Genomic DNA, 25797 nt, shown 5'->3' on the forward strand with positions numbered 1-25797 from the left:
TCACCAAGGGATTGAGGTGGTAAGGAACCTCTGGAGTCTAGTCCAACACCCCTGCTTAAGCAGAACCACCCAGAGCCAGTTGCCCAGTACCACGTCCTTGAATATCTCCAAGGATGGACACTCCACCACCTCTTCAGGCATTATGTTTAGTGCTTGGTCACTCTTGGGAATTTTTTTTTCCTGACATTTAAAATGAAGCTGCCTGTGTTTCAGTTTGTGCTGATTGCCTCTAATACTGTCATTGGGCACCACTGGAAGTGCTGGCTCCATACTCTTTGCACCATCCCTTCAGGTATTGCTATGTGTTAATAATAGTCCCCTTAGCTTTCTCTTCTCCAGGATGAACAGACTCAGATCTCTTAGCCTTTCCTCATAGGAGAGCTGCTGCAGTTAAGTATGCAAAGTTGTGGTGTACAGTGCCGAGCAGAGGGGAAGGATCACCTCCCTTTACCTGCCAGCGCTGCTGTGCCTAATCCAGCCTAGGGTACCCTAGGTTTGCATTTTTCTGCTGCAAGGACACATTGCTGGCTTATGTTCCACTTGGTGCCCACCAGGACTCCCCAGGTCCTTTTTTGCCAGCTCCTTCCCAGACAGATGTTGCCTAGCATATACTGGTACCTGGGGTTGTTCTGCCCCAGGTGGAGGGCTTTGCACTTCCTTCTCAACTACATGAAGTTTCTTTCAGACCACTTCTCCAGCCTACTATGGCCTCTGAATGCCAGCATGAGTCCCTGATGTATTGGCCACTCCTCTCAGTTTGGTGTCATCTGTTAACTTACTAAAAGTATGCTCTACTCCATCATCCAGATAATTAATGAAGATCTTGAACAGAAATTAACTCAGTATTGACCCCTGGGTCACTACTAGCTTCCGACTTTCAACTAGACTTTGTGCCACTGACTACCTCCTTGTGGGCCCAGCCACTCAGACAGGTTTCAATCTACCATACTACTCATTCAGCATGTACATTTACAGCTTCTCTGTGAGAGTCTTATGGGAGACAGTCTCAAAAGCCTTACTGAAGTAAGAACTGGTAAAATTTTGTTGGAAAGATTAGAATTTTAGTCTGTACAAGAATGAAGTAACAAGCTGCACAGTGCAGTGACTCATCCATATTGTACATATGTGGGTGTCAGTGCACAAAAATCTTGCATGTGCAGCACTGTAGTTAAGAGATGAGATCAAACTTATCTGAAAGGTTACAGGTGGGCTATATAATCCTGCTTTTTTCATGATTGTCTAAATTAGGAGCAGTTTAGTAGGACAGTTTTTAAATGAAACCAATCTGTTTTACCAACATACAGACTTCATGGTCTTGAACGTAAAGTTTTTAAGTAATGGCAATCGTAGACTAATAAGTTATTAAAATCATACTACAAAGGCATCACTGTTTCCTTGACAGCTCCCCTTTTCCTATTATGCCAATATAATTGTGTCACTCTGAGGCTTATCAGATCAGAACTTGTTGATAGATGACTATGGAAATCACTCTGTAAATGCTATTTATTATTTCAGAGGTTTGGGGCTTTCATTTTTGTAAGATATTCAAAGATAAGCTTTTGCATCCAATATATAAGTAAACAAGAACTAAGCAACACAAATTGCACATAAATATATCCCTGAAGCTCTTCCTTGTGTAAAGGAAGCAATAAATAATCTCACAGATCTTTTCAGTAAATAACATCTGTTAGCCATCCATAGTGCCCAGAGTAGCAGAACAGAAAGAGTTTTGCATTGTTTAAGATGCTTTGAGGTTGTGTAGAGATGAGGAGAGGAAAGCTGAGACCTGGCAAGGGATGCAAAGAATAACAAAAATGGTTTCTAGAGATACATTAACCAGCAAAGAAAAGTTGAAGAAAGCATACCTGCTCTGAGAAGTGAGAATGCAGATCTAGTATCAAGAGATGAGGAGAAGGCTGAGATACTCAATAACCTTTTAGCCTCAGTCTTCACTGGCCATCTTGCTCTGTCCCACTCCCAAGTGGATGGACCACGAGGTGTGGGCCAGCAGGGTAAAGTCCCTCTTACTGTAAGGGAAGAGCAAGTTCAGAACCACCTGAGGAACCTGAACATACATAAATCTGTGAGACCTGGTAAGAGGCATCCCAGAGTTCTGAAGGAGTTGGTTGATGTAGTTGCCAAGCTGCTCTGCATAACGTTTCAAAAAGTCCTGGCAGTCAAGTGAAGTCCCTGGAGACTGGAAGAAGGGGAAGATTACATCCATCTGTAAAAAGGGTTTAAAAAAGGACCCTAGAAACTACCAACCTGTCAGCCTTACCTCTGTGCCTGGAAAGATCACGGAATAGGTCCTCCTGTAAGCAATGCCAAAGCACACGGAGGATGAGAATATGATTGAAGACAGCCAGTATGGCTTCACCGAGGGCAAGTCCTGCTTGACCAACCTGGTGGCTTTCTGTAACAGTGTAACTACATCAGTGGACAAGGGAAGACAAACAGATGTCATCTATCTGGACTATTGTAAAGCCTTTGACATAGTCCCCTGCAATATCCTTCTCCATAAACTAGTGAGATATGGATTCGATGAGTGGAACATTGAGCAAATAAAGAATTGGTTGGATGATCACATTCAAAGGACACTGGTCAGTGGCTCAAGTCTAGATGGAGATGGGTGACAGGTGGTAACACTTAGGAGTCTGTAGAGGGACCAGTGTTGTTCGATATCTTCATCAGTGATGTAGACCGCACGATTGAGTGCACCTTCAGCAAATCTGCAGATAATACCAAGCTGAGTGGTGTGGTAGATAAGACTGAAGGATGGGATCTGGACAGGCTGGAGAGGTGAGCTGAGGAGACTCTCATGAAGTTCAATAAGGCAAAGTGCAAAGTCTTGCACCTCGGTCGGGGCAATCCTCAATATCAGCACAGGCTGGGGGATGATGAAATTGGGAGCAGCTTCGTAGAAAAGGACTTGAGGGTACTGGTAGATGAGAAGCTGGACATGAGCCAACAATTCGCACTTGCAGACCAGAAGGCCAATCACATCTCAGGCTGCATCAAAAGAAGTGTGGCCAGCAAATCAAGGGAGGTGATTCTGCCACTCTACTCTGGTGAGACCTCATTTGGAGTACTGTGTCCAGCTATGGAACCCCCAGCAATGAGAGAGACATAGATCTACTGGAGCAGGTCCTGAGGAGGGCCACAAAGGTGATCAGAGGGCTGAAACACCTCTCCTAAGACAGGCTGAAGAAATTGGGGCTGTTCAGCCTGGAGACGAGAGGTCAGAGAGACCTTATAATATCACATCAATATCTGAAGTGGATCTACAGGAAGTCTAGGGAAGGGCTGTTTAGAAGAACAAGGGGCAATGGTTTCAAACTGAAGCAGGGTAGATTTAGGTTGGACATTACCCAGGGGTGGTGTTGATGCCCTGTCTGTGGAGACATTCAAGATCAGACCTGATGTAGCCCTGGGCATCCAGGTCTAGTTGAAGGTGTCTCTTCTCACTGGAAGTGTTTAGACAAGATGACCTTTGAGTGTCTCTTCCAACCTGAGGTAGTCTGTGAATCTGTAATCTCCAGAGGTAATCATATCAAACCCTTCATAGCACTATGATCAGATAATGTTCTTTCCTGGACAAATATGGTGTGTAGGATACCCTTAAGAAATTCCCCTACATTTCAGCAAACTGGTTTTATACAGAATACCTCTTGTGATCCATCACCTAGACAGGGCATGGATGGAACTGTTAATGCAGCTTCACACAGTGTCCTGTGGCATATGTGTGTGAAGTCTGATAGGGAAACCATGAGCGGTAATTTGTGCAGCGAATGGGGGCAGTGGTAACTCTGTGACACTGAGGTGCTGTGGCGTGTACAACAGCATTAAAGAGTGATGGGTCTGTGGAGGGGCAGATAAGAACCACGGGCTGTCGTGCCAGCTGTGAGCCCAGGTTCAGCCTAAACTTCAGTGAGGTTTGGGGGTTTCATGGAATCTGATTTAGATTTTGAGCTGGTTCCCTGCTTTCTGGCCGGTCACCTGGAGGTGACCTTTCGGGTATCATAGCCTGCCCTATCTGTCTGTGGGCAGCACGACAGTGACACAGGATTCAGGACCACCAGGGCAGGCACCACAAAGCGTTCCGAAAGGCTGTTAGGCCAACACTGGACTAGGTGCTCGGATTCTGGAAGGCTGGCTCCTGCCACCTGACTTGCCCACGAAGGATCTCCTTCATCGTCGCCTCTTTAGTGAGGGGTGTGCCGAAGCCCGCAGCCAGCTCCGGCTTCGCCTGGGGGCCGGCAAGAGCGGCATCCGAAAAGCCCCCGGGTGCCTAACACGGCTACAGTCTCCCCGTGTCTTCAGCCGCAGTGCTTCCACCTTGCAAACCGAGACTGTGGGATGCGCGGTCCATCCAGAGTGGGGCACATTCGGCCGTTCGCACTAGCACCCTCGGCCAAAACTGCTGCACAGGCGAGAAGGAGCCGCAGTGGCCTCACGCTGCTGCCGCTTTAAGAGGCGGCGCGCGGCACGGCGGCGGCGCTGTCCCGTGGTGCACTGCGGTGGGCGCGAGGAGGGAGCGTGGCTGGTGCCCGCGCGCTTGCCGCCGCCGTTCGGTCCGAAGCTGGCGCCGGGCGCAGCTATGCGGCTCTGAGAAGGCCGCGACCATCCACCTTGAGGGAGCCGTAACCGCCGCCGCCGTCCCTGGCCCCCGTCGCCGAGGCCCACTGCCGCCTCTCAGCCCTGCTTTCCGGCTGTTTCTGCCGCTGCCGCCATGTCTGCGGGCTTCTCCTTCGGCGCCGGGACGCTGGGCTCTGCGGCCGCAGGAGGCGGAGGCGGGGGCTTTTCCTTCGGAGCCGCCACATCCAGGTAATGCTGCGTCCCTCACCCCCGTTTGGGTCAGCCCTGCCCGCAGGCCCCCGTCCCCAGATTCCTGTGGCCTGGTCTGCCGAATTTCGCGGCCTGGCCCCTCGCTGAGGATGGTGTCCGATGGCCTGGCCCGGGCCCGGGCGGCACGCCGGCGTATGTGCGTGTGAATGCTGGGCGAGGGAGCAAGCATAGACTCCGAGCTGTGTATCTCGGTGTCGCTTCTGCTGCCCCCAGAGGGGCCCGGAGCTCCCCACACTCTTAGCTGAAAGAGCCCTTGGAGCGCAGATGAACCGGCTTCACCGTGTCTGCTCTGGGGCTGGGGTGTCTCTTGCCTTTCCTGTTGCCGCTTCGCCGTCGGCCTCATAAAGTAGAAGTAGGGATCAAGCTGTTCAGTGGATAATAACAAAGGGAAGTGCCATGTTAGTTTTGTTTTATTTTGGTCTTAGAGCAGCATCTTTCCACAGTTATCTCCAGTGTTATGAACGCAGAATCTGAATCGTAGGCCTGTTTTAGGTTTCAGCAGTCAGCCCGATCTTGTGTGTGTGGCGTGGAGGTTGTTAGTGTCAAAGCCCAAGTGTTTAAAATTCAAATGTGTAATGCCCTTATTTTATTTTTAAGTTGGTTGTAGATATATTCTTTCTGACACAGATAGCTTTGCACTTGATATCTAGTGTTTTGGTGTAAAGGGAGAAGTTTGCTGTGCTTTAGTGTGCAGGTGACATGCAGCAGGCTTTGCTGAAAACATTCATAGTATTTAGGTCTCCGAATAATGGATAAACCTTTGCTCCTGCTGGGATTTGTTTTCCCTACTTTTTTCTTTCTTTGCTCACAACTGTACTAGAAGAGATTGCCTTTTCTGACTTCTTTGCTGTTACATCTCCATTGAAGGAGGTTGGGGCTGAAATATTGGCGCTTGTGTTGATTCCTCTTCCCCAAAATCTGATCGGGCAGAACTCATCACTGTAATGTGAACTAAATGGGCAGGGTGAGCTATGCAAGGGAGCTTCACGTGAAGTAGGTAGATTTAAAAATACTTACTGTTGTCAGGAGTTAGCAGTGTGAGTGGAACAGAACATCTGGATCTAAACCACTCTCTTGATTAAATGGGAATATTTGGTTTTGGAAGCTCATATAAGAGGGAATGAATTTTCTGAGTCTCTTCTAATACTCTTAGTTTTGTGATCAGGAAAGGCCGACATCCATGTGTTACCTGTACTTGGTGGTTTGTTTGTTTTTTATTTTACCCACACTGTGTACTTTATATGGAGGTGGTAAAGAACTTAAGTTTCTTTTGCTTCATGTCTGTTTAATTAAGATTTTCCTGTCATTTAAAATGAGCAAGTTTAAGTAGTTTTATTTGTTTATTTTAAAACATTCTTCTTAATGTCCTGCATGAAACTAGGAAGACTAAAACTATTCAAGTTGCACGTTTGAGTGTTTTGTGCTTGGGGTTTTTTTTCCTGTTGTAGCTGGCTTTCTAATATCTTAAGCTAATTTAACAAGTGCTAATTAATAGCAATATGGTACTCTGTATTTTTATTACTGTATTTATTCTTGCAAGCAGGATGAGTCTTCAGTGGCTGTTGGACGAGTAGTATCACAGTCTTTTTGCTGTTGGTGATTGTTGAAAGAATTTTGAGCATCTCTGTGGGATGATTTGCTTGAGAGTATGTTTCAGGCTTTAAGGAGCTGTTGTTTTGAGCTAGGGTTAAAACAGTATTGCCAAGTGATGGGAGAAAGGGGGCTTTATTGTGTAGTCCAAGCATAAGGATTACTCTTCAGTGTGACCAGATTATATTCTGGTAGCCCAAAGCCAATGTGTTGTCACCTGACCTAATTCCTGCATTGCACCCATAGCTGTTCAGGTACCTATGCTCGCTCTTTTTTGCTAATTGATGTTCTCTACAGTGTACCTTGGCCAGGTGCAATGCTTTGTTCTAGTTCTAAAATGAAAGTTAAAACTTCAGTGACCTGAGCTCCTCTTCCTTCCATCTGCGGGAAGCATGTTGTCCTGGCACATGCTTTCTGCAGCTGGTGAGAACACTGCCACTGCTTTATTTCTGCATTTTTATTTCTTACTGCCTTATTAAAAAACACAAACAAAAAAAACCCCAACCAACTAAACAAAAAAAAAATCCACAATAAACCCACCAAAATCCACAGACACATGCCAAAACAAAGAAACAAACCTCAAACAAATCAACCAAACCCACACCCAACAACAACCTAAAAAACATCACCCATAAAACTCCCCACACAACACACCTCATTGTCTTGTTTGAGGCTTTTGGCTTTTTGTGCTATGGTATGGAATTGCATATTTGGCATCACAGGTTTCTTCTACTGGAGTTCTGAAACAAGAAAAGAATGAGAAACAGTTGACTGATGAGAGCAGTGCCATGTTGTAACTGAATGCACTCATTGCTAAATGTAAAGTTTCTGTTTGCCACGAAGCTTCTAAAATGTTATTACCCAGAATAAATAAAAAAGGCTTCATTTACCTGGTAATGATTTTTCTCTCATCCTTGTCATTTCTGAAAATAACTTTCTGACAAGTATACAGACAGAAAAAGTGTGGTAGATGTGGGTTATCAAGTTCGCACCTGTGGACAAAGATAGCATTTTGGTTAGAACATCAAATCATGCGTCAGTGTGTTTTGGTGGTAAGGTAAGGCAGTTGCACTGTTGGTAGTTACGTGACTTTGTAATGAAATAAATTAACATTGAGATTTCTGGTCGGAGGTATCTTAACTGGGTTTTAAGCCTGCTTTGAAAAGATGTTTGTGCAGGTTTGTTTTCGTCTTTGTCCCATCTCCCATTTTGGTAGTTCAGAGAGGATAATTAGGCATAAGTAATGAGATGGTCTGATGGAGGAAAGTTCAAATTTCCCACTGGTCTAGCAAGATGTATCAGTTGAGCAAGGATTTGAATAAATGCTGGAGTCAGTGTCAGGGGATTGGTGTGAGTTGTGGAGCTGTAGAAGAGCAATGTAAGCTTGGACTCTTGTCCAGCTACATTGTGTGTAGTTTGGGAAATTCAATGATGGTATGGGAAAGAAATGGATAGGGTTTTTTATTATTTTGATAAAGAATTATTGCTTGTAATGTGCTTTTGGTTTTGATTTTTTGTTGTGGTGTGTTGTTGTTTTTTTAATAGCTCGACAGGAGGACTTAACTTCGGAACTCTGGGCTCTTCCACGGCTACAGCAACTACATCAGCTCCTTCGGTGGGCTTTGGGAGTGGACTTTTTGGATCAAAATCAACAACTGGCTTCACATTAGGAAACACAAATACAGGTAGAAAAAATTACTGAATGGCAGAAATTTGAATCAACAGCAAAGCAATGTATCATATGTAGACAAAACTAAATCATTGTGATGCACCTTTTTTTTACAGTAGTTCTGTAGCTCACAATGTTACTTAGTTTCGTGAAAAGGCATCATTGAGCAGTTTAAAAGGTCTTTTACTGAGAACTATGCAGTGCCAATGCTGCAGAAAGATAAGCTTCTTTAGAAATTGTGCTTGGGCCTCTGTGTAAATTGTTCCATAATTTGAATCCTGGTATTTTCATTCAGGATGCCCAAAATTATGATTTAAGGTTGAGGTATATCTTGATTGAAAAATATTTTAAAACATGGCAAGATTTGTTAGTAATGAAGTAATTTATTAAACATTTTCTTAGATCTCTACTTCAGCCTGTGAACATACAGCTTCTTAGAGCACTGTTGAAGTGCACAAGAATACAGCTGTGCTGACTGGAATTTTTTTTTCAGCCATCATGAAGACAAACTTAATAAATTTGGCTCCAGTGTTGCTAGACGGAGTGGTCTCTTTCTTGTACACTTGTATGACTAGATAAGGGAAGTCCTGAGAACCAGTCTACTAGAAACAGATTGAACAGTGGACTGAAGGCCTGTATCACTCTGGCTGCGTTGAGATAATTTTCTTTCAGCTCTCAATGATTCTTTTGATCTTCTAATGAGATTTTTTTTTTTTTTAAATATGAAATGACATAGCACTCTTTAAATTCTCTTAAAATTGTCTGTGGGACAGAAACCCTGAACTGAAACAGGACTTTACAAATACTTCAGACTCTATAATCCTCTGTGTTATACTATATATCTGCAGGTTTACATGCTAATGTCATGTATTGCCAAATGACTGAAAAAAAAACACTCCATAGGAATTGCTAATTTCCATATTTTTGTTTATGCTAACTTGTTTGAAATTCTAAACAATTTGCTATACTGCTGTATTAGCATCAGCTTCACTGTTAGATGATTAAGAAGAAAAATGATGTTTTGAAGTAAGTTAAGCTTTGGTGCCTGCTGTTTCTGTGTGAATGTTTTTAACATGCTACAGTAAAAACTTGTATAACAGTCTACGTAGTGTCATAATGTTGCATTATTTCAGCAGTTTGTCTTTTTTACCACAATAACTGGTCTTCAATTACTGTTCTTTGCCTTCATTATTACAACAGGAACAGCAACAACAATTGCTACAGGACTGACACTAGGTAAGGAACTAGTCTGGATTTCAATATTAGGAAAAATTTCTTTATGGAAAAAGTGCTCAGGCATTGGAATAGGTTGGCTAGGGAGGTGGTGAAGTCACTATTCTTGGAGATGTTCAAGAAGTATGTGCACATGGTGCTTTTGGGATTAATGGCCATGGTGGTGTTAGATCAGTGAGTGGTTGGACTTGATCTTGGAGATCTTATTGAACCAAAACAATTCTATGATTTTCTTATACAGGCAAAAAATACAGAAAAATATTTCTTGTAACATAAAAAGTTAGTGCTTATATGTGAGATTTTTCCCCATTACTAATTGCAGTCTGCTTTGAAACTCAAATGAGGCTGCAAACCAGAGCAGAGCCTGCAATTCTGAGTACTGTCACTTGTTAAAGGATTATTCCTTTCCTGTGTTGCAGTGGCAGCAGTCATAGTGAAAAATTAGGCTTTGTATTTATGTGCCTCTAATGAGTTATGAGTCTCATCCTTCAGCAGAGGGAAAGTCAAATACATTATCAAATAATTTTTCATACGGAATTTCTTGTTTGGATGAACTTTGTGAACAGATCTGTTCGGTAGTTGTATCTTTTAGAAGTATAAAGGGATTTAACTGGGAACAGATGTTGGTGGTGTTTTACTTTCGTTTCTGTCATGCATCTTTATTGACCCTTTCAGCTGTAAAGGAGTATGTGAGTAGTGGTGGCTTTTTTGTTGAGGTGTGGATTTTGTTTTTTAAACACAAGCAGCTGAGGTCTGAGCAGAAACTGCGCTTGAGTATCACAGATGTTAAATACGGAGGTATTGCTACAAAACAAACTGCAGTCCAAGAACTTGGAAAGCCATGCTGTGAATAAACAGGAAAAAATGCTGTTGGATAAAGTAGTAAATGAAACAGATAGATGGGCAGAGCAGCAGCTAACCCAGAACAGACTGTGATACATAATCATATGTGGCAGACAGTATTATGAACATTAATTATATCAAATAACTCAGTGAAATGGTGTGATCTGAAACAGACACACATCAGTTACCGAGAGTACCAAATACATGTTTCTTACACATGCTATTGTGATTTGTGTACATATATGCACATTCCATCTTTGGAATACGGATTCTAGAATGTGAAATGTATACTTACCTTGAAAGCAGTAAAAAGTGGAATCTTTGCCTTAGAAGTGTTCAGAAACAAAATTTGAGGGAAAAACTTCTCAACATATTTGTCTTGTTTACAAATGAAAAGGATATGTGTGTTTGATTTGGTATGCAGCTTCAGTTGAGAATTTTTAGTCTGTGTTTTGGGCAGTAATTTGTATAGCTCCATTTGCCAGTACTTGGTTCATTTAGTAGATGCTGTTGATGGGAAGACTTATTAAGATTTTCTTTTTTAGATTATTTCTAGATAAAATTGCTAGTCGGTGATTAAAGCCAATCAGATCATTATAAGTTCCAGAGCAAAAATGCCTGTGCTATTAATGTAAAAACTTGAAACTTTTCTGAAGGTACCATGGGAATATTTTTATTTGATGCTGTTGTGGTCATGATGGTTAAATGGAAGTAGTTCAGAACCGTTCATTCCCAAACAGTATGTTCTAAGAGTGGTAATTGGTTTTGGGTTTCTTCTAGGCACGCCTGCCACTACATCAGCAGCTACCACGGGCTTTAGTTTAGGTTTCAACAAACCTGCAGGTTCAGCCACACCATTTGCTTTACCAGTCACTTCTACCTCAGCGAGTGGTCTGTCATTATCATCTGCTCTTACATCGACTCCTGCAGCAGGTAGGAAAATGTTTAGGGTCTGGGATGGGTGTGGATGTGTTGGGTAATAATAAAATTTTATGGCAAAAGAGGTCTATGTTCTATATTTATGTAGAGTTTATATAATTTGGTGGTATTTTTAATAAGGTTCATTGAACTTCAGTAGTTCTGCATTTGGCTGCCATAATGCAGACAGACTTATGAGCAGTATACTGTGTGATGTAGGCAGCATAGAATCTAAATTATTGTAAATATATAACAAATCAGCTTTTGCTGTGAAATCATTGGGTTTACTACTGTTAACCTTGCAAGGTTGACAGCTTCCTACTTGGCAACTAATAAGTTTGGGAAATGTCTGCCTTTTGTAGATGGCCTGAAATGGTGGAAACAAGTATCTTCCAGTGTAAAATATTTTAATGTTTAGCATAAAACATGAAACTTACACCATTTTAATATAAAAATAAACAGCACTTGTTAGATCCATTATTCATAGAATAGTTTAGGTTGGAGGGGACCTCAAAGATCATCTAGTTCCAAAACCTCGCCATAGGCAGGGACACCTCCCTCTAGAACAGATTGCTAAGGCCTCATCCAACCTATCCTTGAACACTTTCAGGGAAGGAGCATCCACAACCTCCCTGGGCAACCTGTTCCAGTGTCTCACTACTCTCACTTTAAAGAACTTCTTCTTAACATCTAGTTTAAATCTCCCGTCTTTCACTAAATTATTCACTAAAATAAATTCTGTGCCAGGTTCTCCGTTATCTAGTGTTCTGGGGAGCTCTGCAAGAAGGCTTTGCAACCCTTCACGGCAGGAGCTCTCAAGAATTTCATGTAGTTGCAGGTAGATGTGAACTAATTGTGATTATGGTATTGTAGAACAAACTAATATGTAATTCAAAAGTCTTTATGGCTTTGGAAAATGTGCAAGAAAGAAGTGATTTATTATCCAGTTATGATAAAGATGCTGTTATTTCAGATTGTCTATGGATGTATTCGAATGCAACATCTGCATGAATTGAGTTTGTTTTCTCTGCAGGAACTACTGGCTTTACATTAAATTTGGGTGGCACAACTGCTCCCACAACAACTGCCTCCACAGGCCTTTCTTTAGGAGGAGCCTTGACTGGTTTAGGAGGTTCACTCTTCCAGAACACAAGCACAGCAGCAGCAGGTGAAAATTATTTTATTTTTTTTCTTCTTTGTGTCTAAAAACATTGAAATTCAGTGTGTGATTGTATACATTCATAATGCAAGATACAGTTTAAATAAAATCTTAACACTGTGAAAATGTAATATTGAACAGTGTTGCAGAGGACAATGATACATAAGTTTGTCCTATAACACTGAAGAAGCTGAAAGCTTATTGTGGTGACTTTTGGTTTGAATAAAATCTTTATTGTTTCATTTCTGCCTGCCTTTTTCACCTGTAGAGGAAAAATGTATTGTGTTGTTGTTAACACTACTCTTCAAACTCCAAATGCTTATCATCAACATCTTGGGTAGCCAAGTCAGCTGTCTAATCAGCTGCCTAGTACTGTGAAGAATTGCATGAAACGTTTGTGTGCAGTTGTAGGCAAACTGCTTTCTTCTTTGTTTATTTTGCCTTTTTTAATCCAAATGTAGTAATGGACACTGAAACCACAAGCAAAATTACATGTGCTTTAAGTTTTATTTATCAATATTAAGTATAGAAATTTTGTTTGGGCTTCCTGTAGGACTTGGGCAGAATGCTTTAAGTTTGACTTTGGGGACAACTGCAGCTCCTGCAACTACTGCCAATGAAGGTCTTGGTGGCATTGATTTTAGTAGTTCTTCAGACAAAAAAAGTAAGTTTGTTTTTATTATTATTTTTTTTTAGAAAAGAGAATTAGAAGAGCACTGCAGCACAAACAATTTATCCTTGTGTTAGTGTGGAATTAAACCTGAATGTTTTAACTTTTCTCTCCCCTCTTATGAAATGTTTCAATTAATTTCATTCTTAGATACTGTACTTGTATAGAAGAATGTAATTTTGGTTGCAAGTGCAAAGTGATTCAAGTTCATTTAAAGTAAGTATAAACTAATATCTAAAGCCTTTAGTTTTTGAGGAGTGAAGACTCGTGAGGTATTTGCTCCAAAGCCAGACAGATGTTTTTGAACAGCTGTTTCAAATAGCCACTAGAGGGGAGAGTAGCGCTATAACAAATACCGAACTCATTTGGAACCAGATTTCTCCTGCTCTAACAGACCTTAAATTTACTTTCTTATTTCAAAAGCCTGTACAATAAAGTCCTATTTTTAGCTGTTATTTTTCAGCACTCTATTTCTGGTGGTACATAGTTATATCTGATACATTCTACCAGTTTGTCAAAACCAGTTATAAACACTTCTATAGTAGCTTTAAAGTATTTAAGTAAGGGAATATCAAGCATTAATATGTGGACACTGCATTGTGGGAGGCTCAGGCTGGGTGCTAGGAAATATTTCCTCACAAAGAGGGTTATCAAACATTGGAATGGTCTGCCCAGGGCCGTGGTAGTCACCATCCCTGGAGGTGTTTAAGCAGCATGTGGACATGGTACTAAGGGACATGGTTTGGTGTTAACTCTACATTGCTAGATTCATGGTTAGATTTGGAGGTCTTTTCCAACTGGATGTGTTCTGGGTGGTTCTGTAAATTGTATTGCTTTTATACTTCCAGAATAAGTTTAACTAAAGCTGATTATAAAATACGTATTTTCTTTGGGGAATCAATATTCTTAATCTCTCAATGGTATTCAAGAGCCAAAATCTAAATCAGATTACCAGTAGCTGAAGAAGGAGGATATATAGAAATTCAGTGACAATATTCTTACAGAGAAACTTAAGTTCTGGTGACATGGCTCTTCATAGTTGTAGAAGAAATGGCATTCTGACTGTCTGAACTGGAGTGCTCTGGTGCATGATGGTGATTGGTTTTGGAGCTTACTGAAACTGACTGATGGAAAAAGTTCTAATTACGAGGTCCTTATGGGATTTCCCTTACTGTAATATTAGGATCATAACAGTTCCATAGTATACAAGTATCTTAAAATGAAGACTAGGGAGCCACATACTCAAAATCTACATTGGTCTTACATCTCTCAGCATTGTTTGTCCAGCTCTTAGGGTGGAAATTTGAATGGAGTACCTGAATTCTCCCTGTATATGGCATAGTGGAACCTGGATGAGTTAGACTGTTGCTGTTAGGATGATAAGCAAAGATCCTGACATAGCTAAGCAGTGAGAAATGTCAAAAGAGACTGGGTTTTAAGTTTTCTTAATTTTACTTCATGTTTTAATTTAAGAATATTTACCATAATGTATTGTGGGGACCATGGTGGTTTAAGCAGCTTGGACAAATATCCCTACCCATGTGCTGTCAGTTCACAGAATCACAGAATTTTTAGAGGCTGGAAGGGACCTCTAGAGGTCGAGTTCAAGGCAGGATTACCTAAGGTAGTTCGCATAGAAATACATCCAGGTGAGTTTTAAAATCTCCAGAGAAGAAGACTCCACAGCCTCTTTGGGCAGCCTGTTTCAGTGCTCTGTCACGCTCACCATAAAGTGGTTTCTTCTAATGTTGAGGTGAAACCTTTTATGTAGCTATTGCTTGTCTTATTGCTACTGACCACCAAGGAGATTGGCCCCATCCACTTGACATAAGATGTCTCAGTCTTACCTTCTCCAGACTAAGTAGTTCCAGGTTTCTCAGTCTCTCTGTGTAGGGGAGATGCTCAGGTCCCCCAGTCATTCTTGTGGCTCTCTGCTGGATTCTCCATCAGATCCCTGCCTCTCTTGAACTGGGAAGCCCAAAACTGAACACAGTATTTCAGATGTGGTCTCACCAGGACAGAGTAGAGGGGAAGAAGAACCTACCTAGACCACACTTTCCCTGATGCACTCCAGGATGCCATTGGCTCTCTTGGCCACAAGGGGACACTGCTGTCCCATGCAGAACTTGCTGGCCACCAGCACTCCAAGGTCTGTCTCCACAGAGCTGCTTTCCAGCAGGGCAGCCCCAAAACTGTACTGGCGCCTGTTGTTATTCCTCCCCAGATCGAGGATCCTGCACTCATCCTTACTGAACTTCATGTGGTTAGCTTTCACCCAGCTCTTCAGCCTGTCCAGATCTCGTTGAATGGCAGCACAACCTGACTTTTTTTTTTTGCCTAGTTTTTAGATTATCAGCAGAGAAAGGAGTCTTAAAGTCTAGGGTTTAATCTTCCCTTTTCCCAGTTTTATTGTTTTGGGGGAGGGTGTGTGTGTACATTCCATTGTTCATTTTTCATTTTCTTTTCCCATTATCAAAAGGCACAAGGCGTGTTTGAGAGCCTGCATGTTCTCTATTGTACTGAATGAGTCTGCAGACAGTTTAAGTAGATGTGTGCAGTTGCATGAGCTCTGACTTGCACACCTTAAAATATTTGTGGCACTAGCTGCACAGCTGCTTTCTGCCATGGTGGCATTGAGAGGAGAGTGAGGATGTGGACTGCATCCACATGAAAAGGTGATGCCCCCTTCTTGGGCTTTCTGTAAGTATTTTCTAGCAGACTGCTACAGTATGGGATGTAATTACTGCCCTTTTAAGTGACTATCTCTCATGGCCTGTGTTGCACATAGTATTGTGTTTTGCTCCCTTCTATTACTCAAAGGCATGTCACATCTTGATCTACAGGTACGTAGTTTGGAGTGTGCTGGTGGCAGGTAAACAGTACCATCTTCAGTTCTGTAGAACCTTATTTGTTACTGGACCTAATGCAATAACAAAATTCTTAGGGAAGTCTACTGATGTGGACTTTCATTACCATTGTATTTGAGAGCAGACTGCTGTTGCTGCATTTAAACACTTGGTTGTTTTGTGGTTGTAGTTCTGAGTTGCAGTTGCATAAGCAGAAACAGATTTTTTTTTTAATGCAATTGGACTTTGTAGTGACTTGTAGTAGTGACATAAGATGTTTTGCATTACTCTGAGAAATGAACACCTCAACTGTTGTTCTTCAGAAGATATTTATCTGTGAAGGAGTAAATTAAAACCCTCTTTCTTTTATAGGTGGTCTAGAATGTTCCTTTTATCAAGAGAAATCAAGCAGTCAGTAATTCTTCCTTAAAAGCTCATTAAGGTTATTTGTTCTTCAGAGCTTTATTTCTGACCTTTTTTTTTCTTTTCTAGGTGACAAAACAGGAACAAGACCAGAGTAAGTGTCAGATTTTGTTCCATGTCTTATTAAAAAACAACAAAGTATGTTGGGTTTTCTATTACTTTGAGCTTGAAAAAGTAATAAATGTAAATGCTCCACTTTTGTAATAAGGCAAATTCAGTAATGGTGGCTCAGAGTTTTAAAATGTAATTTTCCCATCAAATGCAGTACCTACAGTTTATCTGGCATCTGGTATAGACTGGTCATGTGATCTGAAAAATGGTTTCTGCAAATGTGTACAATGCTTATACTGTGGGCTTGAGCCCTGTCAGAGTGTTTGTGTAAATTAATCCCTATTGCTCCTCCCTATTGCTCCTAGCTGTGGCATGTATGCCAGTGGGTGCAAAACTGTCATCAGTTACTTGAACATTTTCATATTGGGTAACCATGCAAAAACACTTGACAGTGTTAAAGCACCATCTAAACATGCATTGCTTCTTGCAGAGATAGCAAAGCACTGAAGGATGAAAATCTACCTCCAGTAATCTGTCAAGATGTTGAAAATCTACAGTAAGTAGTAGTTTTTGTAATTTATAATTCATTAGCTATAAATATCATATATTGTTGATGCCCTATGACAGAAACATTTTACTACAGGTTGCAGGATAACTTACTAGCCTAAGGACTTTCAGCAGGTTGATTCTGGGAACAGAGTAGACTGACAGTTCTGAAGTAGCTGAAGCCTTGGGTTGTTGGTATTTTCAGCCTTGCTTTTCCCTGCACTTAGACTAATGGACATGCCCAACAAATAATGCTCTTGGAATATGTTCCATCTCTCTTTGGAAGCCTATTGTATGTGCATAGTAAGTGTTGAACCTCTTGTCTATATTGCATGTGCTTTGTGATCTCATAGAATAGAGAGAATGGCAAAAGAACCTTCTTTTCATCAGGAAGGAGACTGGTTGTAGACTAGTCAAAGAGGCTGCATGTTACTGTATTTGAGTTTACATTGATTAACGTGTTTAAGTATAAGGAAGTATAAAATATATATTAATATATATGTTTATACTGTTGTTCGGTAAGGTTCAGCATAATATGTTTAAACACTTGCTACACAAGTTTGGGGAGGGCTATTTTTTACAGTATTAGTGTACTACTAGTTAATACTATACTAAACAGTAATTTTGCTGTTTAGTACTTAGTTTTGGAAAACATAATTAGATAGCTATTTAAATTTTGTGAGAGAGACATAAACACTTTTGGGTACTTAAATATATTGTGTTTCCTTCTTAACCCCCTTTTTACTTTCCCTAGGAAATTTGTGAAAGAACAAAAACAAGTTCAGGAAGAAATTAGTAGAATGTCCTCTAAAGCAATGCTTAAAGTACAAGAAGACATTAAAGCTTTGAAACAACTTCTCTCTGTAGTTGCCAGTGGATTGCAGCGAAACACTCTTAATATTGACAAGCTAAAAGTGGAAACTGCACAGGTATAAATTAAATTAGTAGAATATTCATTTTATGTAAAAGTATGTATGTTGATTCTTTTATATCTGGTAATATGCCTTATCAGTCAAGTTAACAGTTTGTTTCAAAAGTGAAAAATTTAATTCCTTTTAATCTATGTTGAATTACTGTGGCAGACTAAAATGTGCGGAAGTCAATGTTTTCAGGTAAGTACAGCAACAGTGAAATTACTTCTGTGCAGAAGAGCAGTTCTGTGTACCAAAAGTAACAGAAGGGAATGTGTGCCCACTTCAGTTTCACTTACATGTGTAGCTGCTAAACCATGCTGGACTCTGGAGCAACAGAAATGCAAGTATTTTTTCTTTAAAAAAAAACAAAACATCAAAACAAACCCAGACACTCCTAGAGACCCTATCAAACAAAACCCCAAAAACCCCACACCATAACATTTCATTCATTGAAGTTAATCTTATGTAGTACTAGTATTAATTTTGTGATCTTGAGTCACACCTCTGTCCACCAGTCTGCATCTTAACTGTGCAAACAATTTGATCTCAAGTTTTAATGTGGGTGCTTTTCAAGTTCTCTACTGCATTGTATTTCTTCTGGCATGTCAAGGATACTTGCTATATAAATGCATTTTATTCTAAGCCAAAATATTGATGTTTTTCAATATCTTGTGATATCAAAAATAAATACTCTATGCATTCGCCTTGCCAACAGTTTTATATGGACAAAAGAAGCCCCAAAACGTGTTACTGATATTCTCATATTTATGTAAATGGTGCAGTTGAGCATAATTGCAGAACCAGGCACTGAGAAATTCTTAATGGTGGAGTTATTAGTACTAAGAAATGCATGCTATAATTATGCATAAAAAATAATTTTCACAGAAAGAGGCATTTCTATAAACAATTTTTTTTAAAAGGCAAAAATAGTAATTTTTGTTCTATTCTTTCTCTCTTAGGTGTCCTTACACTTTTGCCTTTTGCTCTAGCCTTCAATAATTCTGGCAGGATTTCTGAAGTATCATAGAGATTAGATCTCATCTCTGACAGTTTAGTGCAACGTTTTCTCAGCTTTGGAGAGTGCAGTGTACTTTAAGTCTTCCTGTTTGTTCTCCAAACTTTTGTTGGTCTTTTGCAGTTCTCCAACTTTCTAGCATTCTATTCTTTGAAGAATTTCTGGTCAGATTTGATCAGTGTTACATATATGAAGAAAATAGGTGAATGAGCAGTAAAGTTTTTATTTTTCTGAATGTTTCATACAGAACCTTATGTTTTATTAATTTTCCTTATATATTTAGGAGCTAAAGAATGCAGAAATAGCATTACGGACGCAGAAAACTCCTCCTGGTCTCCAGCATGAAAATACAGCCCCAGCAGAGTGAGTTACTGTTATTCATAAAAAATAGCCAGTAATACTACTTGGAGAAGAGAAGATTCCAGAAAGACTTGATTGCAGCCTTTCAAAACTTAAAAGGGGCTTATAAAATAAATAAGGACTGACATGTTGGTCATCTCTTCTGACAGGACAAGGCATAGTAGTTTTAGACTGAAAGATGGTAGATTCAGATGAGATAGAGGGAAGAATCTTTTTTACAGTGAAGGTGGTGAAATGGTGGAACAGGTTGCCCAGAGAAGTAGATGCCCCATCTCTGGAAACATTTGAAATCAGGTTGAATGGGGCTCTGAGCAACCAGATCTAGTTGAAGATGTCTCTGGTCACTGCAGAGGGGGTAGACTAGGTTACCTTTAAAGGTGTCTTCCAATCCAGACAATTTTGTGATTTGATGTATGTTCATAATTTCTGCTTCTTGTAACATCTGCAGTGAATATATTAAAAAATGAATGGTTTACTTCTTCACTTAATTATCCCATAGACATGAGATATACATTTTTTTCTCTCCAATGGTAGAGGGATATCAAGCACATAAACGTTGCAATTAATGCAATGAAAATTTGCATTAGTATAGATTTTTTCTAAAGTGAAAAACTAGTGAAGTTTAATTATGATTTCATTGTTTTACCCACGTAGCTACTTCAGAATCTTGGTTGAGCAGTTTGAAGTACAGCTACAACAATACAGGCAACAAATAGAAGAACTGGAAAATCATCTTGCTACTCAAGCAAATAATTCACATATAACTCCACAAGGTAAATGTTGCCATTTTAATTTTTCATGCATAATAGTTAAGGAACTTATAAGAAGACCTAGCAATTTCATCTGTGTTATTGTTGGCTTTTCCTATTTAATGTACAGGAATAAGCATTCACATAGATTCTGTAGTATTAATCTTTTTTTAAAGTGGATGCAGTTACTGAGGTGCAGTTTGTAAGCCTGGTTTGTTTTGATGTCCACTTCATCTCCCTCCCTTCATCTAGCTGTTAAAGAGTTGATGCTTGACATCTGTCTTGCACTGGGCTATCTGACCAGAGAAATGCAGGTGTCTGCTCTGACAGCTCCTGGTCAAAAGGGAACTTTTCCTTAATTGGTAGCCTGTTGTCATTGCCTTCAACTCTGACCAATCAAGAAAATTATTCTTGTTTGCTGCCCCATTATTCAGTCATGGGACAATGTCTCTGATCAGAGAATACTGGCCTCTGAACAGTAGTCTCTTGGTTGTTTACTATTCTTGTTTGCTGCCCCATTATTCAGTCATGGGACAATGTCTCTGATCAGAGAATACTGGCCTCTGAACAGTAGTCTCTTGGTTGTTTACTATTTCTGTGGTCATAGAAGTTTTTATATTTTGGGCCATTTTAGGTACAGGTCCTGCAATAAGCAGTCAAGTCCATACCTTTTCATGGCAAATAATACTTGAACATCTTGCCATCATAGGATAATACCTAAAATCTGGGCCTTATGCCAAACACAAGACCTAACTTCCAGAATGGAAGATCAGTTGAATCCTGAGGGTCCTCCATCTCTCCGTGTGATCTTCTTGTCTGTCCAGACTATGAGTTGGATGCTTTCACAAATTTTTACTCAAGTTTTTGAGGAGCTTCTGCAGTAATCTAAAGGTTCCTTGCTTGTGTGGTCAAGACTCAGCCTGTTGTGCCAGCATGCCGTATTGCATATGCAGTCTTTACCATGCAGAAGAAACATCCCTTACTGCATGGGAAACTGTTAGTCAATGTCTTGAAAAATTTGAAATGTCTAGTATTAAGTGTCAGTAGACTGCCTCCAGATTCTTTGAAAACTTGTGGCCATTCTTTCTAGATGCCACTGCCTCCACAAACATACAAGTTGGCGAGAGATTTATTTCCTAGTTTTTTCTCTTTCAGAAAGACATATGGATTATAATGAATAAATTCACTTATGTGAAGAGGCTGTCTCTTTTTAGTTCAAGAATCATTGATAGATCTTCAACAACTTTATAGCTGCTACTTGCATTTCAGTAGGTTGTATACATCCATCAGAAGAAAGAGACACACTCTTGTCTTCCATTTTGGTACATAGTTTCAGTGCTTCTTTCAGGAAAGCATTTTTCCTCACCATGTGCCTTGTTCTGCCAAAACCCTTGAGATTCCCCCCCTTAATCCAAAGGTTTTGTATTAGTAGTTAGGGTAATGTTCTGAGAACACTTTTGTATCTGTTTGTGAAGTAAGATAACCTAAACCTAAGACTTCATGTACGCAGCAAGCTCTTTATTGTGTTTTCTGTTTATGCTTGTGGGTGAAGCTAGAATAAGAGGTCCTGTGGTGCTTGTTAATCATGTCTTAATGTAAGTAAAACTTCCCTTCTGCTCTGGCAAAATCAACTGAACAGTTAACTGTGCTTTAAGTCAGTGGAAAATAGATGCAAAAGAATCTGATTTAACTATGTGTGAAAAACAATGAGGTAAAATGTTCCTGTGTAGTTAGATAAAGTTAGATTAAATAATACTTCTAAGTTTGCTTAATGATAGAATCATAGGAAATTAATTACAATGTATATTAAAAAAAGAGAGAATCACAGAATGTCAGGGTTTGGAAGGGGCTTCAAAAGATCATCTAGTCCAACCCAAATAGAATACTTTTCAAAATAAAGTTAGAAACCTTTTCAAAAAGTAGTCCTTACTGACACAAGCCACCCAATTGCTCTTGAATTCTATATGTTTTATAAACTAACTTGTTCTTGTGCAATTGTTTTTGTGCTTTGTACTGTATGGGTTTTGGGCAGGCTTCTTGCTGTGGTATAAATGCTCAATCTTTTCTCCTGGTATTGAGATTGTCACTTAACAATATTTTATGTGCCTCTTTACAGATTTGTCTATGGCTATGCAGAAAATCTATCAAACATTCGTAGCTTTAGCTGCACAACTTCAATCGATACATGAAAATGTAAAGGTACGTTGTTTTGACGTGTTCCTGTGTACTTAGTGAAAATTAGAGTCACTTTTTGAAAGTATATCTTTAGATATTCTTACTTGTCTTTTGCTAAGTTAACTGTCTTTAAAGATTTTGCAACTGTCCTGGAGAAGTCCTTTAGTTAACAAGTAACCATTTTTTAGCTGAAGTCTAATCTGAATTATTTTCTTAGTGATGATAGCAACTGACTACAGCCTTTTAGGTTACAAAATGCTTTTCATTTAACTCTTTCCTTTTTAACTGTTGATCAGTATTTAAAATGCCATGTCTTGTATGCTTTAGTTTTTATCAAAAGATGTTTTGGTCCTAGGCAAAGATAATCTAAACTTGATCTTACTCATGGGTAGCAGACAAAAGTAGGTGTTCATATGTAGGATTTTTGTCAATGTATCAAAGAATTTTGGTGAACATTGTTTTCTGAGTTAATCTTTTTCAGCCTATTTTTTATGGGAAGTCATAGGAAAAAAAACACTACTGAGAGGAAAAAAAAAGAAAGCTAAGTCAAGGGCCCCAGTTAGGCTGGGTTTTCTTTTTCCTATCATGGACTTTGCCTTGAATTTTCCATTTACAACGCTGTTCCACAGCCCATAATTGTTACCAAACCATCCCCTCAAAATAGACAACAAAAACAAACCAAGACCAAAACAAAAAAAACCCACTTCTTGGAAGAGTACACAAGTGTTTGTGATTTGTGTCTACTAGGTGACTTCCTTAATGGAAACAGCTCTGCTGACTCCTCCTTCTTTTCTTCTCAGAGATGCTTCTGCACAGTAGTGCTCGTTCTCTGAACATCTGAAACTTTCTTCTTTTCCTGAATAAAGCTCTGGAATACTGAGGAGCTTGTATGAACTAGATTCCTTGCCTTGTATTGCCTCTGTCAGCGTGGGTATTTGCTGGTTTCCAGCTACCTGCCATCAAATACTTGTGCTGTTCTTAGTTAAGTTGGTTTTGATACTAGATATATATCAGCTTCATTATTTTGGTGGAATTATACAAAGGATCCCAAGTGTGTTCTGAGCTCTTCTGAGATCTGTATATAGTCTGAACTCGTGCAGTGAGTCATCTTTGTGCTGACACATTTTTGTTTTCTTCAATATGAAGAACTGGATTAGTATGCAAATATAAGCACGGATATCTTCAGTACCTTTTCAGCATAACTGAACTTCACTTCAGCTTAAGAAGTACTCAATTGCCTGAAACTAAGGGATTGGTTTGAGGATTTTTGTTTTGGGAGGGGTGTTTTTTTTTGAGATTTAATCTAGCAGATGAACAGGAAGGCTGGTATTTGGGAAGATGCAATTATAAGTACAGCTTGAGAACTGCAGAAAAATGTATTAAGTGCATCTGTCATTCTGACCACCTGTTTTAGTTTATCAGCTAGGAGATAGTGAGCATGCCTTATTTGATGGTTGTAATATGGTTTATGAAGGCTGTGACCAGAGTTCGTGCCTTTGTCTGAAGCAGACTCTCTGGTTTGCACCTACACTTTGATTCCAAAGTTGCAGGAAAGTATAATCTGAAACGTTTTTTCATGGGGCTAGTTAAATATATGAACATACACATTCTGTATCCAAGGTCAGTGCTTTGGCATAGTTCTGGTGTAGAACTTCATTGAATCATTCTAGATAGGTTATCCTTGTAGAGCAGTTCTTAATGTTTAATGGCATTTGTCACTCCTACAGCAGTCACTATGGCACTGTGTTAAATCTCATATGAGCTCTCTGAGTTTCTTTTATATCAAAACCAGCACACTTGATGTGCTAATAAGGTCATTCTTACTTTGTGTTTGTTTTGCTGCTGTTGATAGATTAAGAATTAAAGGTGTTCAGGTCCTGAGTTAGAATTTTTAGACTGTTAGCTCCTCTTCTTGGAAATAAGCATATCCATAGCCAGGAACAGCAGATATAGTATGCCTTCCATATAATTCAGCTGAAGCTACTGTTCTTTAATAGATTTATTAAAATTAAATTCTCAGAAGATAAAACTTACTGTTTCCTTTTATTTGAATCCATTTACTCTTATGTTGCTTAAGATATCCCTAGTTCTCTCATGTGTGCCAGTTATAAATAACTCCGATGAAGAGGTCAAGCCAGGTGTTGTTACAGAACATGGGGTTTTGAGAGGGGAAGAGACATAGGCAAAGGAAAGAGGGGGTGATAAGGCATAACAGATTTGGTCTACTTGTTCATCTAAAGCAAAATGATTGGTGAAATGCATCAGAAATGAAAGAATTCTAGAATTTTGGTGGTTTCTTTTTAGCTTTGTGCTAAGAAACGCATGCATGAAAGGAAGGAAAGAAATACAAGTGAATGTGATAGGCAAGCAAAAGCAGACTCCATGCAGAAGGGGTAGTGCTAAGAAAGAGTGTGATATGTTATAAGCTAGCAATGTGGTTGTGTTTTGCCTCTTAAGTCAGCTGGTACAGCAGTACAAATGGAATCATACTCATTTACACCAACTTTGAAAGATTTTAGTACCACTCAGTATTATTAGTCTGTAATACTTGACTGCTTTGCAGAATTTAAGGAACCTGTTACATCTTTAGCTTTTGCAAAACTGTTCTCTCCAGCTTGTAGCTTGACTAGATCCTTTCAGGTGCTTTGGGTTTGTTGGTTAGTTTTTTAAAGGAAATTTTATAACACAGTGTTTTTCCTTACTAAGTTTGTCAATTACATTGAACTAAATTACTTCCCCCTACACCCTTCAGATGCTCAAAGACCAATACCTTGGCTACAGGAAAACCTTTCTGGGAGATGCCATGGATGTGTTTGAGGCAAGACGAACAGAAGCTAAGAAGTGGCAGAGCGCGCCACGTGTTACCACTGGACCGACCCCTTTCAGCAACATACCAAATGCAGCAGCCGTTGCGATGGCTGCAACACTAACGCAGCAGCAACAGCCTGCTACAGGTCTGAGTGCATTCAAGTTATAGATTATTAGTGTTGCAACAATAGTGAAGATGTGTAAAATTTTCTATGAAGTCTTCCTTTGTGTTAGACTGAAAATCTAAATGTTGTGATGAGCAAAATTACTGGTTCATAGCCAATAGAAAAATGCAGGGTAGACTTAGCAATAATTATACAACAGATACTTAATCTTGTGGACTTACTTGTATTAGTATTGTATTGCTCTAACTTACCCCTTGGAATGTGAGTCTTCACTCTTAACATCTCTCAATACACGTAGTTTAGCCTTCTTGCCAGAATTGTATAGTTAGAGTAGATTATTTCAAATTGGTGAGCAGAGAATATCAAATGCACATTACCTTTTCTTATGTAAAATTAATAATGCATTTTTCTATAGCACTTTTGAACTGTAAAGTGAAAAATGCTGCAGACTGGAAAGGGTAGTGGAGGAAACACGTCTGTAGAATAGGAAGATGGATGCCTGGCTTATTTAATAGACAACTCCTTTGTCAGGGTGGTGTTACAGCTGTTTTTGCTGGCCATTCTGCTGTTGCAAATATATTAGAGAAAGTAGGGTAGTTCAATGGTTCTGTGTGTAAGAGGAAGACCAAAACAGAGGAAGTGCAAGAAGAAAAGAAGGAAATAACTTAAGGCACCTTAGTTGACATTGTTCTACTAACCAATGCTTCTCAGAGACTGATTCCTGAATGTAAAGAATTGAATTAATATTTAATCATTCAGCAGAAATAAGATAAATTCTATTTAATTTTACTTGAACATGGATAAGTGTCTGTCAGCAGATTAGGAAAAATACAGGAAACTTCATTCTACCATTTGCTA

The 25797-nt window shown here is 39.7% G+C and overlaps 1 protein-coding gene across 2 annotated transcripts in view; it reads left to right on the forward strand.

The window, feature by feature from the left end:
• Window positions 1-4511: 4511 nt before the first annotated feature.
• NUP58 (nucleoporin 58) overlaps window positions 4512-25797 on the forward strand; it is a 36745-nt gene continuing 15459 nt past the window's right edge. For both annotated transcript variants that reach the window (XM_064172108.1, XM_064172118.1), the window contains exons 1-13: window positions 4512-4824; window positions 7981-8120; window positions 9305-9340; window positions 10961-11113; window positions 12132-12266; window positions 12811-12921; window positions 16266-16290; window positions 16738-16803; window positions 17548-17722; window positions 19006-19085; window positions 19737-19855; window positions 21948-22030; window positions 24759-24960. In XM_064172108.1, coding sequence (XP_064028178.1) covers window positions 4730-4824; window positions 7981-8120; window positions 9305-9340; window positions 10961-11113; window positions 12132-12266; window positions 12811-12921; window positions 16266-16290; window positions 16738-16803; window positions 17548-17722; window positions 19006-19085; window positions 19737-19855; window positions 21948-22030; window positions 24759-24960 — 1420 coding nt within the window. In that variant the 5' untranslated portion in view covers window positions 4512-4729. The remainder of the gene's footprint in view (window positions 4825-7980; window positions 8121-9304; window positions 9341-10960; window positions 11114-12131; window positions 12267-12810; window positions 12922-16265; window positions 16291-16737; window positions 16804-17547; window positions 17723-19005; window positions 19086-19736; window positions 19856-21947; window positions 22031-24758; window positions 24961-25797) is intronic.

The sequence above is a fragment of the Pogoniulus pusillus genome, chromosome 3, assembly GCF_015220805.1.
Source record: "Pogoniulus pusillus isolate bPogPus1 chromosome 3, bPogPus1.pri, whole genome shotgun sequence".
NCBI lineage: Eukaryota > Metazoa > Chordata > Aves > Piciformes > Lybiidae > Pogoniulus > Pogoniulus pusillus.